This window comes from Myotis lucifugus, unplaced genomic scaffold, assembly GCF_000147115.1.
Source record: "Myotis lucifugus unplaced genomic scaffold, Myoluc2.0 scaffold_292, whole genome shotgun sequence".
In the NCBI taxonomy this organism is placed as follows: Eukaryota; Metazoa; Chordata; class Mammalia; order Chiroptera; family Vespertilionidae; genus Myotis; species Myotis lucifugus.
The window spans coordinates 1,478,790-1,491,777 of NW_005871340.1; the positions used below are offsets into that span (position 1 = coordinate 1,478,790).

The window sequence follows — 12,988 nt, forward strand, 5'->3', positions numbered from 1 at the left end:
AGACTGAAGGGTCATGGGTTCGATTCCAGGCAAGGGCACGTGCCTCAATTGCAGGCTCAATCCCAGCTCCGATTGGGGCATGTGTGGGAGGCAACCAGTCGATGTGTCTCTCACATCAATGTCTCTCTCCCTCCCTTCCACTCTATCTAAACATCAATGGAAAAATAGCCTCAGGTGAGAAGTAACAAAAAGAATGAGGCAGGGCAACAGTTGGGCCTGAGGGTGCTCCGTGCATGCTTTCAGAATGAACTTTCAAAAAAGGAAATTGGGGAGCTGGCAGCGAAGGGCTGAGGACTCTTGCTTAAGAAAAGGGCAGTGATTTCATCATCGGATTCACTTCTCTTTCCTAGACTGACTCAGGAGAAAACAGGTCCCGGGGGGTTCGTGTTATTTTAATAATAGCTCACATTTGCAGAGGGCTTTTCCCCTCAGGACTGCTCATCATTAGCCCATGTGCATGTCATAATAAGAGATGAGATAAGCTCAGAGATGCCAGGTGCTGGGGATGAAGCAGGTGCTTGATATGTTAGTTCCCTTTCTCCTAGCACAACAGGAAGGAAAGATCTCTACATTTTACAGCAGAGAAAATTGAGACCCATGATTCACAAGGAGTCACACAGTTTGTAACTGGCAGCTGGGTCTACATTCCTCTCCTAACCCCTCGTTTTGGGCTTCTCCCTAACACTCCATTCTCTCTCATGTGGCGGGGAGAATAGGAAGCTATGGACAAAGGGGGCTGGGTTCAACTCCAAGATCTGCCATTTATTAGCTCCTGTGACTCTGGACAAGTTACATAACCTCTCTGAGTTTGGCTTTTCTTCACTTTTAACATGAGGATAATAATACTTTCACCCCAGACAGCTTCTGGGAGAATTTGTAAAATAAGCATCCAACATCATTTCCCACCCTCCCATCTAAATGACGAGAAGGGAGACATCTCCCTGCCTCTCCTCTCTAACAGACATGAGCCCGTGTCCCAGCTCCTTCTACCCGAATACCCAGAAAAATGCCCTGGTCGCCGAATGTGATTGGTCCATGTTGTAGAAGAGAAAACTAAAGGTGGGTGGCACTACACCAGAAACCACAGCAAATGGAAGATTCTGGCAAAATTGCTCTGAAACATTTGCAATGTTTTATTGATTTCTTAAAACAACTAACAGTAAGTTCCAGTAAGAATAGCAATACCCATTTATTATTAAAAGATATTCAAGCAACACATACATGCAGACAAGTGAAAAGAGGGAGTTCTTCCCCCAGCCGTCCCAGGGACAATAGCTTTATGTTGTAGGTTGGTTTTCCTACCTACACAAACCCTCACGCATACAGAGCCTGGCTTATTCCATTTTACAACAACGGAATCATAAACATTTTTTTTTCTTTTGAAACCTTAACTCCACCTCCCTATTTCCTCTGGGAACTGCCTCTCGGGACCCCCTGCTTCAAGGATGGGGCACGGACGAGGCAATGGAGACACCTGCGTCTGACTGGCTTTGCCGTCCTGTGGGCATCCAGGCTTGCCATCCTCCATGCAGGCGTGTCTGTGACTTTGATTGACAAAGGCCTCTCTACGTTGCACGCACTTTCACGTGGTGGGCCTTGAACTATCCTATCCAGAGAAGTAGGGCCGCTGTCCTCGCTTGCGACACCCCAGGGAAAAAACGGGGGCCAGAGAGGTTCTCCAGTTGGCCAAGGTGACTCTCTGGTCAGAAGAGATCCAGAGAGGACACGGGTGCCCCATCCCTGGCCCTGTGCTCCTCTGTACCTGGCTTGCTCAGCGCAGGGAGAACCCAGGCCGAGGGCTTTCAGGAGCAAGGAGACATGGGAATGCGGGCGGCATGAAAGCCACAGCTCCGTCCACTCCTTGCAGATAGCACGCCACTGCAATGTGTGTTAGGAAGCCTCCTTCACCCCACGCCAGCTACAGATTATCTGTTCTGATCGGTCCTGGCCCAGTGAGACCCTCTGCTGGGGGGTGTGCCGCCCGGCAGGGTCCCACCCCTTTTCCTGCCTACCCATGGCTACCTGGCTGCCCAGCCCCACCTCACAGCTATGGGTGGTGGCCAGAGGAACCCAAGTTTCTGTACTGCTCTTAGCAGCTGGTCACAGGGAGGAAGTTGGCCATAAGGAGAGATGCTTTGCTCTAGTGGGTTCCCTACAGGAACCAGCTACTCCCAGCTCACCGCTGCCCTCCCTCACGTAGCCCCGGGCCCTGACAGTGGCTCTTTACCCACAAAGGTGTTCACGGGTCCACTGTCCACTGATTGCTGGACCTGTACAAGGCCTCTCCTCGCCCCGCTCCTCTGTCTCCCAAAGCCCATCTCCAAACTCACCCCCTCCTTGGAGGGCATGCCACGATCCACCCCGCCCAACACCGGCTGCTCCCCTCCGCATCCCCTCGCTGTCGGTCACTAAGTAGGAATTCATCTCCCTGGTGGACACATCACAGAATGTGAGTCTTTCTCAGACACGGCAGCCTCACACACATGTCTCCAGCTAGACCCAGGGGTGCAGGGGCCATGCCTTCCAGGCCCTTTGTGTCCCCCCAAAGCCCTCGGCGTGGCTTCTCGGCTGGGCTGGGTGGCTGCTCTGCTGGGCGGGAGGGCCCTGGGGACACCTCGCCCGGGAGTCTCAGGTTTGCTGGCTCAGATAAGGCTGAGGCTCCTCTTCCCTGAACGGCCCAGCCCTTCTCCAGCCCCAGCCCTCACTTTGGCCTCGTGGTGACCTGTGAGGGGCCAACGGCCTCTCCCTGAGGGACAGTGTTCCAGGCGGCCTCTAATCCACCCTCTTCCTCTCACATCTGCATTTCAAGACAGAGGCCCTGAGGGACATAGAACCCCATGAGGATTCCCAGGCGGCTATTCAAGCCTCCCAGAGCCTGCGAATACCTGAAAGTCACCAGAGGAAATGTGTTTGGGAAAATATTTCACTTCAGAGGCTCCAGTGAAAATGGGTGGGAGCATCACCAAACAAGAGGTCCCTCCCACGCGCTGAATGAGCCGTGTGCGGGCGGCTCCCTCTCCCAGGCTCCTATTCAAGGTCCGGACACAGCTCTCGGGGCCTTCTCTTTCACTGTAGTTATGCTTCTGAACTGTTAGTTCTGTTTCACTATGAAGCACCAGGGATTGCTCGTACCACACTTCTTTTTACTCTCAAAAAGCCAGGAGGAAAAACCTCCAGAAACCGAGCTTCCAGGAACCACGATGAAACAGCAAGCTTAAAGGGCCCGTGCTGGGCACCTCGACCTGCCCCGATCCAGTCTGCACACTTGCAGGGTGGGAGTGACTGACCCCATTCCACAGCAAGAGCCTGAGGCCGCACAGTGGAAAGGCTCCAAGCACCCAGCAACCAGGGCGGCTCCAGCTTAAGACTCCAAACTCAGTGCTCCTTCCCTTATCCCAGATTCCTCTTGCCAGGAGGGCCGTGGGAGGCCTCGTGATCATGCCCAAGGTCCTCAGTGACCTTGACCTTGGCACCCACTAATAAGGTTTCCTGCTGGGGAGAGAGACAGAGCTGTCATACTGACCTGGCTAAAAATACAGGAGGCGCCGCCCCTCCAGGGGAACAGAACAGCCCTGGAATGTGGCGCTGCAAGAACAACAGGCTTCATTCTGAGCCAGGATGGCTTGGCCCGGGGCCAGCCTCCAGACTCACAGTCCCAGTGACCCAGGTACCTCCAGACAAAAGGGAAGGGAGGCTCTGAAGTGCAGACAGTTTTCCTTTCACTAGGACACAACCAGACGCTCACACTGTAAGTCGCCAATACCACAGGGTGGGAGCAGACCTGGCTTCCGCCAGCTACCCTGTCTCCCTCTCTAACCTTGAGAAAGTCCGTCCAGCTCTGCTTTCCCACCAGTAAACAGCAACAATGAAAACTGCCCTCACCTACGCACAGGAGCTCCATGACCCTGGATTCCTCAGAACGCAGGCTTTCCAGAAACCCACGGTGGCCGAGGCAGGTCTGTACCCAGGGTCACTGCCCCACTCGGGACCCTGCTGCCTCCCCCCTGTGACCCGAAAGCTTCACTCCCCGCCAACCGCCCCCACCCCATGCCTCTCAAGGGGCCTACAGGTGTGCTCTGGGTGAAGCACCACGGTAACATCCAGCATTTGCAATGTTCTGTACACTGTCCAAGCGTTTCTACGTCCCTTCTCTAATCTGATACATGAGCAGGTAGTAAGGCAGGACTCATTTACCCCATCCGACAGCTAAGTAAACCGAGGCACAGAGAGCTTGATGCCCACGGAACAACACTGCTCCAGCTGGAGGGATCCTTCAGAGGTCATGGATTCCAGCCTCCAGGTCTTACAGAAGAGGAAACAGGGGCCCAAGGACCCCAGGAACCCCCTGCTTCAAGTGCAGAGTGCTTCTGTCCAAACTTCTGAGCCATTGCAGAGCATGTCTAGCAGAGCACTGTCCAACGGGAACATAATGCAAGCCACATGTGTCATTGTGAACGTTCTAGTACCCATTTTTAAAAAACATGTGAAATTAATTTTAATAATATTTTATTTAACCCAATATTTAAAATATTATTCCGTGTAATCAATATTTAAAAAATTATGAATGAGCTACTTTATCTTTTTGTCATACAAAGTCTTCAGAATCCTGTGTATTTTATATTTAACGGCACACCTCAAAACAGACTCGCCAAGTGCTCGGTAGCCACACGTGGCTGGTGACTACGGTTCTGGACAGCACTGCTCTCTCATTCCAGTCACATCACCATCCTGGCAGCCTTGGGGGATGGCTTCTCTGGGGGACCACCACAATGCACCTCTTGGGCGTCTCGAGCCCTGAACAACAGTCCTAGTTCTGCACGCATGGCAAGAGCTACCCACCAGTGTCAGAGTGGCCGCATCCCACCCCAGCCCTACTGCGTTCTGGCCATCAAGATCATGTCAATTCCACTTCCTGAAGCTTGCCTGCCCCACATGTCCAGTGCAGGAAGAGCCCAGGCCGGGGTGGCTCAGTCGGTTGGGCATTGCCCTGTGCACCAAGAGGTTGCTGGTATAATTCCTGGTCAGAGCACATGCCCGGGTTATGGGCTCGATCCCTGGTAGGGGGTGCAGGAAGCAGCCGATCGATGCTCTGCTCTCACATCAATGTTCCTCTCTCTACCGCTCCCTCTGTCTCTAAAAATCAATTTTTTTAAATCTTAAAAAAATAAGATGCAGGAAGAAATACATACATCCGAGCTTGCTGTAAGGACTCAACTAAATAAAGCATGTGAAAATATTTTGTAAATGGAGAACTCTGCAAAGGTGAGATGGTGCCTTCGTTACAACGGCGGCCTGGTTATCCTACTCCACTCACCCCATCCACCCGAGAGGGTCCCGGAAGGCACCCGGGGACATCAGAGAAATAAGTCAGATTGAATAAAGGCTGCAAGCAAACCCCAGTGTCAATCTGCACGTCCAGGCAGAGCTGGGAGAGAATGCTAGGAGTGGCATACAGAGAGCATCAGGGCTCTTCTTGAAGGGTAAGCAGCGCTCTCCCTGGGGGTCCTCTTTTAAATGCAAACGAGGAGGGGGGTGGGGGCAAATGGGAAGGGAAAGGAGAAAATTTGAAAACCAGGAAAAATCCCTAACATTTCACTGTAAGTGACTTTATTGGGCCAATTTCCTTCCCAAGCAGAGGGAGCTGGTCAACACTGAGGAGTTGAGGGGTGGGGAGATGGGGAGGTGGGGTTGGCAGCCACCAGCCAGTGTGCTGGTGGAGGGGAGATTGGGGAGGAAGGAGAGATGGGTGTCAGGGCCCCTGGAGGGTCTGCCCCTCCCCAGAGCTCTTTCTCTTCCTAGATCTGTTTCCCTAGCCAGCAAAATGACAGAGCAGGGTTCTGAGCCAGGAGACCTGGTAGTGTTCCTGTCACGACCACTCATGAGCTGTGTGGTCAAGTTGACAAGTCACTTCACCATGTGGGGGCCTCCAGGTCCCCATTTCTAAATGGAGAGGATGCCCTTCCTTCCATTGCTATGCATACACCCAAGAAAAATGAAAGCATATATCCACGCAGAAAAACTGTGTACACAGATATTTGTTCACAGCCCCCAAGCAGAAGCAATGCAAATGTCCATCAACTGACAAACGCATAAGCAAAATGTGGTATATTGATACAGCTAAGTATTAGCAATAAAAAAGAATGTGTAATGATACTTGCTACAGCATGGATGAACCTCGAAAACATGCTTAGTGAAAGGAGCCAGATACAAAGGCCACGGATTGTATGATTCCATTTATGTGAAATGTCCAGAAGAAGCAAATCCATTTTTAAAAAGTACATCCGTAGATGCCAGGGGCTGGATGGAGGGAGGAAGGGGGAGTGACTGCTTAATGGATATGGGGTTTCTTTGGGGGCTGATGAAAAGGTTCTGGAATTAGATGGTGGTGATGGTTGCACAATCTTGTACTAGAAACCACTGAATGGCACACTTGAAAATGGTCCATTTTTTGGTGTGTGAATTCTATCTCGATTAAAAAATAAAAGCAGGGACTGCACTGCCATCTGACTTGGGTCCGAATGCTGGCTGGCTTTTCTGTGTATGAGCTGAGGCCTCACCCAAAAGTGGAGGTGATGACAGTGCCCACTTCACAGGGGCGCTGTGGGGATGTAATGCCTTTAGCATCAACCTGGCAGTAGATGTGCCGGGCATTAGGTTGGTTTCGATTGGTGTTGTTATATTAATGATGAAATAAGGCCCATGATAGGGAAAACACAGACCCCAGTAGGCATTCAGTGCGCCCTTCGCTCTGAGGTACCCTCCAGGTCCCGGCGTCTGCGAGCCTGTAATCAGGTTTGCAATCAGATGAACGTGATCCGACATTTTCTGCCTCGTGCAGTAGCGGGCCTCTCCCTCAGCTTCTGTTTGCGAAGGGCTGAGCCGCGGGCTCCACATTTCAGCTTCCCCGGTGGCTGCGGGGGCACAGCCACCCTCTCCTTTTACGGAAGACAGTCTGGGAGAGGCTGCTGGCTTGAGTTTTCTCTAACAGAGCTGGGCACGCGTAAGGGACTGATAAGCCACCAGCCCTGCCCGGCTCGGATCCACCCAGGAAGAGAGAGGGTGTGTGGCCAAATGCCCACGTGTGTGTTTTAATTCCCAGAAAAGTTTAACCGATTCATGCCAGATCACAAGAAGCCACAGAGAGTCCTCATAAGCCTTTCTCTTATCTACCTCCCCCCCCACCCCCCACACACACACCTCGATTCAGTGCAAACATTTCAGCAGCAAACCATTCAGTCAATGGGGCTGGCACTGCTCACAATGAGCGCTGTCAACTTCATTCAGCAATACTTTGCAAGGAGGGCTCTGCTTCTCGATAAGATGCACTAAGAAAGGGCTAATTTTAAACCAAGCTTGAGTGCTATATTGTGAATGGTAATAACTGACAAGAAGCAGCGTCTTAAAAAAAAAAAAAAAGCAGAGTCTTTAAAAATGTCAAACATCTTTAAAGGTGTGACTGCACCAAGGGTGGCGTGGAGCAAAAGGAACCCATACAAAGTTCTGACTGTGGTGCGACCATGGAGGATGGCAACTTGGCAAAACCCTGAAAATGAGAAAATGCACACACTCCTCCACCCACCAGTTCCGACCCCAGACTCAGCCTAGAGCCTAGAGAAACTTGCACGTGAACTGGAGATGCGCGTGACACTGTAACTCGAAAATTTAAAAACCCCAAAGCCCATCAGAAGAATAGATACACTAATTGCACTGTAGTCACACAATGTAAGAGCACACAGCAGCTTAAATCGATGAAATAGAGCTACGTGGAAAAAAATCCCAGATATAGATTGTTGAGCTAACAAAAGCAAGCTGCAGAAGGATACATACAGTACAGCACCATTTACAAAAGGTTAAAATCCCATAAAGTAACACTATATGCTGCGTATAGATACATGGTATGTAATAAAAGTATAAAATCATGCATGGAAATGATGCACACCAAATTCAGGAGAGAGGTCACCTCTGGACGGAGAAATGGATGGAACTGACGATGGGGATACAAGGGGTTTCAGTTGTGCCTGTGACGTAATAATTGTGTTTTATATCTCAAATGAGGAGCAGATACACGGGTGCATGTTATGTCAACTTCAGTATTTTTTTATGCACCTCAACTGCTTCATAATATAAAATTAACTCCTCCGTACACACATTAATACACATTCCAAAGTAAATCATTAAAATCAACAAAGGTGGGTTTTTCTGGAGGAAAGAAGCAGAGGGAGCTAGAATACCCTCTGAATCCCATTCCAGATTTTCTTAAGGCCTTGAGAAAGTCACTCACCTCCTCTGGAGCTCCAGTCCCCGTTTCTAAATGGGGGATAGAATCTCCGCCTTCTGTGTGCTGCACACCGGGGAGCTAGCAGGACACCCTGGGGAGCTGTGAGGGGGAGGGGGTGCCCTGGGACACACGGGGTCAATGCCTCAGGTCCTGACAGATAGACACACACACACGCACACACGTACATGGTATCTGATAAGACAGCCATGGAGTGTTTCGGGAGAGAAAGAAATACTACAATTTGGTAACTAACCATTTGCCTCTCCTTTACGAAGTTTCTGCATATAATATTTTCTCCTGTATATCGACAGCCTGGCTTTAAGCAATTCCTAAGCTGGTGATATCCCTCCCAAGATCGGGCCACGGGCTCCGCTCTGCTCTCCTGGCATTCTATGCTTTGCACTCACCATAAGACAGCAAATAATTATTGATACTCCATGAGAATAGCGACCATTTCGACCATGTTCATAGCTGTCCCCCAGCCTAGCACAGTTCTCTGCACATGATAAAGGACTTCAACATTTTCTGCAGAAACCACTGAGTTCCCACGATCAGATGTGATTGTAAAGGTCCTCAAATCAATAAGCGGGAGCCAGCGGCCGCCACGACTGCTTCCTGGACGCAGAGGTGTATGTACGGCTGCCTCCCCAGCCAGCCTCTCCCCGGGGCCTCCTCAGACACGCTCAGAGCCCACTCCAGCGGCTAATTCTGTCAGGCAGGAATCCCTGACAGGAGTCGGACTAGTCGTGCCAAACCAGTCCTTTTAGGAGAAAGCTGCCCAGGCCTTCTCCAGTGAACAGCAGGAGTGTGGGAGGACAGCACAGCTTGGCCAGATGTGAAAGTCCCTCATATCTACCCACTTTCCAAGTTTATTTCCTCACGACAGCCCCAAATTACCAAACCAAATCAAGTATTGGGGCTTCTCTCAGAGGAGAACTCCTAGGCACATCCAAGGTACAGAGGACAGGGACTGCGCAATGAATGTTCGCCAAGGAGTGAGAGGCCCTTCCAGGATATGTGTATAACGCCGAACCAAAAGGTACATGAGCCATTTTTCATCATTTTCTAACACTCATCCCTCTCACCCCAGAACAAGAAGGGGCATTTTTTTAATGCTTGCTTTTGCAGCTGGGACACATGGGTTTCTGAGTAAATAGCCCTTTAACTGCTAAGCACACTCTCCCCCACCTTCCTTGGCCAAGCACTCTGAAGACTCCTGGGTCCTGGCCTTCGGGACGAATCTCACTGGCAAATGGGGATTACTTAGGTCAGGGGGATCCCACCCAGAGAAAATCCACTGGCGTTTGCTCACCATTCTGACAACCCTAGAGAAAAGAAAGTCGTATTTCTTTAAAGGCCAAGTTCCTGACCTTGCTGGACTCCTCTTCCTTTCCTAAACAAGCAGAGGACTATGCGATACTTCACCCTCCTACAGGTTCCTAATGGCTAAACCGAGTGGGGACGCTGGTGAGATCAGAGGCATGTTAAAAGTTACTTGGAGGTCAAAGGACCCAGTCTCTGGCTGCAGATTAGCAGATGTCTGGGGTTCTGATGAATGGAATCTTTCACAAGCACACATGTGCCTCCTAAAAGCACTAGAAGAGTGAAAGGAAATTGTGTTTTTTGCTTAGTTCTGCCTAATGACGGGACACTCTTTGCACTGGGCTCTATTAATCAATAATATGCAGACACAGTCTGGAAAATGGAGCTCCATGCCAAGAAGCCAGGCATTCGGCCTGTTTCAAACCAGGACAGATTTATGAAGTTGAATTACTGACATGTCTCAGAGGGAGAGAAATAATACCCTTGCCATGACCACTTCTGTGTCCGGAGCAATCCCAGTAAACCTTCGCTGGTGTCACCCCCACCTTCCCTCCACCTACACCTAGGCCAGAGGGCAAGAAAACGGAAAGGGGTTAATAGCTGGTGCCATGCTATCTGCGGAGCCCCGAAGGCCACCTAGAGCTGAAGGGCTGAATCATCATGGCTGCCCACCACTGTTCTACGTCCCCGTCAGGTCGTAGGCAAAGCCCCAGGGTGAGGCTTGGAGTCCTTCACCCTCACCCGGCTTTCCCTGCAATCGTGTGGGTAGGGAGGGCTGGCCTCTAATAAGCTGACTAGGCCATCAGAACAAGTGCGCTCAAGAGGCCCAAGTAGGCAGCTTCCGGGGACCACACCCACGATGGCCCTCCCACTCAGCCCATGATGCAGGCCAAGGTGATCGATCCCCTGGCAGGAAACCACACTCCCACCATAGGAAGCAGCCTAAGAAGCCATCGGTGCAAGAAGGCCATTTGTTTTGAAGACTCTCCTTGACCAATAATATTATCTGGTAGAAGCTTTGGCCTCAAGACTGTCCTCCAGCAAGGTTCTGAGGCCAGAGGAGGGCAGGGAGGGGATGTCAGACTCCCAGTCTCAGAGGAGGAGGGATTTGAGGATCAATCGATTCACAAGTCTCATACTCAGATGTCTACAGGAGCCTGGGGGATAGCGGGGCCACACTAGATGCTGTGTGCCTGATAAAACAGGTCCCACTGAGTGCAGTCCTAACTCAACCCAACTCAGCCCTGGAGACCACAATTGGTGGTGGTGGTGGGTGTGGACGCTGTTGGCTTACAACAGGGGTCCTCAAACTTTTTAAACAGGGGGCCAGTTCACTGTCCCTCAGACTGTTGGAGGGCCGGACTATAGTTTAAAAAAAAACTATGAACAAATTCCTATGCACACTGCACATATCTTATTTTGAAGTGAAAAAAAGCAAAACGGGAACAAATACAATATTTGTATTTGCATGTGGCCCGCGGGCCGTAGTTTGAGGACCCCTGGGCCTCCAAGGTCATGAGTCCCCACCCCAGTTGGTCTGCCTGCTGTCTTGAGCTACAGAGGGTACCATGTGCAGGGAGAGAGCAGTGAACTCATCCAGGCCTTACATTCCCACCGTGAAATCGAATATCACTTGAGAGTCACTGTCACTCACAGCCATGAGGGACCGTGGCAGAGTCCCAGGATTGTGTCCTAACTGCCCCACTCTGATCCCCACTCAGCACTGATCCAGGGTCCAAGCAGCATCCCCAAGACCTTGGTCTCAGCACCTCCCCTTCAGCTAATTTCTCAGAGGAGGCTGGGCAAGTTCCCTGTGAAGAAAGGCGGAGACCTGGGTCCCACCCAGGCTCTGCCTCTAACTCACTGTGACCTTGATGAGGTCACCCTCATCAGGCCTGTTTCCTATCGTGCCAGAGGAAGGGGTTGTCTTAGGTGGTGGATAGAAAGAAACTGAACATCCTGTGGCTTGTAGAGCAGAAAATCCAGGCCTGTGGCTCATGCATCTCACCTGTGGGTAGCACGCCCCTTGTTTGAACTTTAAAGGGAGGCTGACTTTGCTAGTCCCTCCCAGCTTTTCCTGGCAAGAATGTCACCCACTCAGGGTGTGGGTGGGTCAGGAGGCTGTGCTAGGCCTGGCACTAATAAAATGGGCCTTTCCCTACAGCCTGGACTGTTTCTTAAGAACGTGGTGGCAAAGCTGGCAGAAGGGAGCAGCGTAAGAAGCTCCCGCCCTAGGAAGCAGCATCGTGAAGACCTGCCAGCAGACAGTATTTTATATGCCAAAGGCAGCAACACCTGGGAGATGAAACCATGTGCAAGTGCACACGTGTCAAGCATACTTGTCAAAGCCTCCATCCAACTCAAAAGCCCAGTCTCTTATTTGTGCTCCCTGGACTGGCTGGAAATTACAGCTTTAAGAGAGCAGTCACGTAGAGGAATAAAAAATTCCATTCAGACATGCCAATCCAGTCCTGAGGCCTATGAGCAAAGTTTCCGGTGGCTTCCTCCGCGTTCCGGGAAGCCAGGCGGGTCACTCCGTCCTCAGATTAAGCAGCGGCGGCAACAGCTGGGAGAGCCGGGGTGACAGCTTCTAGGAGCACCCGATGCCCTCCGCCCCCTCCGCCGGGAACCCGAAATATGGGATGTCTGGCCTCCAGTCAGCACCCCGGCCTGCTGTGCGCTCACCTCCCCAGCATCTCTGTGATCACGCCTCCGCCCACGGCGCTCAGTCCCTTGCCAACAGGCCACCTCCCCGCACAGCCCGTGGCCCCATCTGACATCCACAGTCCGTTTCAAGGACACTGCAGCAAGCAGCCCAGCCACAGGGATCTTCCCTCCAAACCCCACCATCACCGCGCGCGCACACACACACACACACACACACACACACACTCCCTGGGAGAACCAAAGGGCGAAGCCTTTCCCCGCCGCCTACAGCCCGGCCAGCGCTGGCCTGGAGCAGGCCGGGCGCAGGAGGATGGAGGCTGCGGCGGAAAGCGGATGCCGGAACGCTCCGCGCGGCCAGAGCGCGGGGCGGCGGCGCGGGCGGGGCTCACCTTCTTGACTTGGTCATCCTTCAGCTCGGTGAAGTAATAGGCCAGGAGCTGCGCGGCGATCATGCTGGCGGTCGGGGGCGCGGGGAGCCAGGCGTGGGGCCAGGTCGGTCCTCCGCAGCCTGGGGAGCAGTGGTCCTCGGGCTGCTGCTCGGCGGCTCCTCCTCCCGCTCCCGCGGCTCCTCCCCCTCGGCCCGGGCGCGGCCGCGGCTCGCGCGCTCCCGGTCTCCGCGCTCCCGTCCCCGGGAGGGTGACAGCCGCCCGCAGTCCCACCTCCTCGGAGCCCATTGGCTGCCGTGCGCCTCTGCAGCGCCGCGCGGCGGCGTCGGGACCT

The 12,988-nt window shown here is 52.3% G+C and overlaps 1 protein-coding gene across 1 annotated transcript in view; it reads right to left on the reverse strand.

Moving 5' to 3' along the window:
* Positions 1-12,815, reverse strand: part of HK1 (hexokinase 1) — a 64,104-nt gene extending 51,289 nt beyond the window's left edge. The window contains exon 1 of the mRNA XM_006099966.3: positions 12,658-12,815. Within this exon, the coding sequence (XP_006100028.1) occupies positions 12,658-12,720 (63 nt within the window). The 5' untranslated portion in view covers positions 12,721-12,815. The remainder of the gene's footprint in view (positions 1-12,657) is intronic.
* Positions 12,816-12,988: the final 173 nt, after the last annotated feature.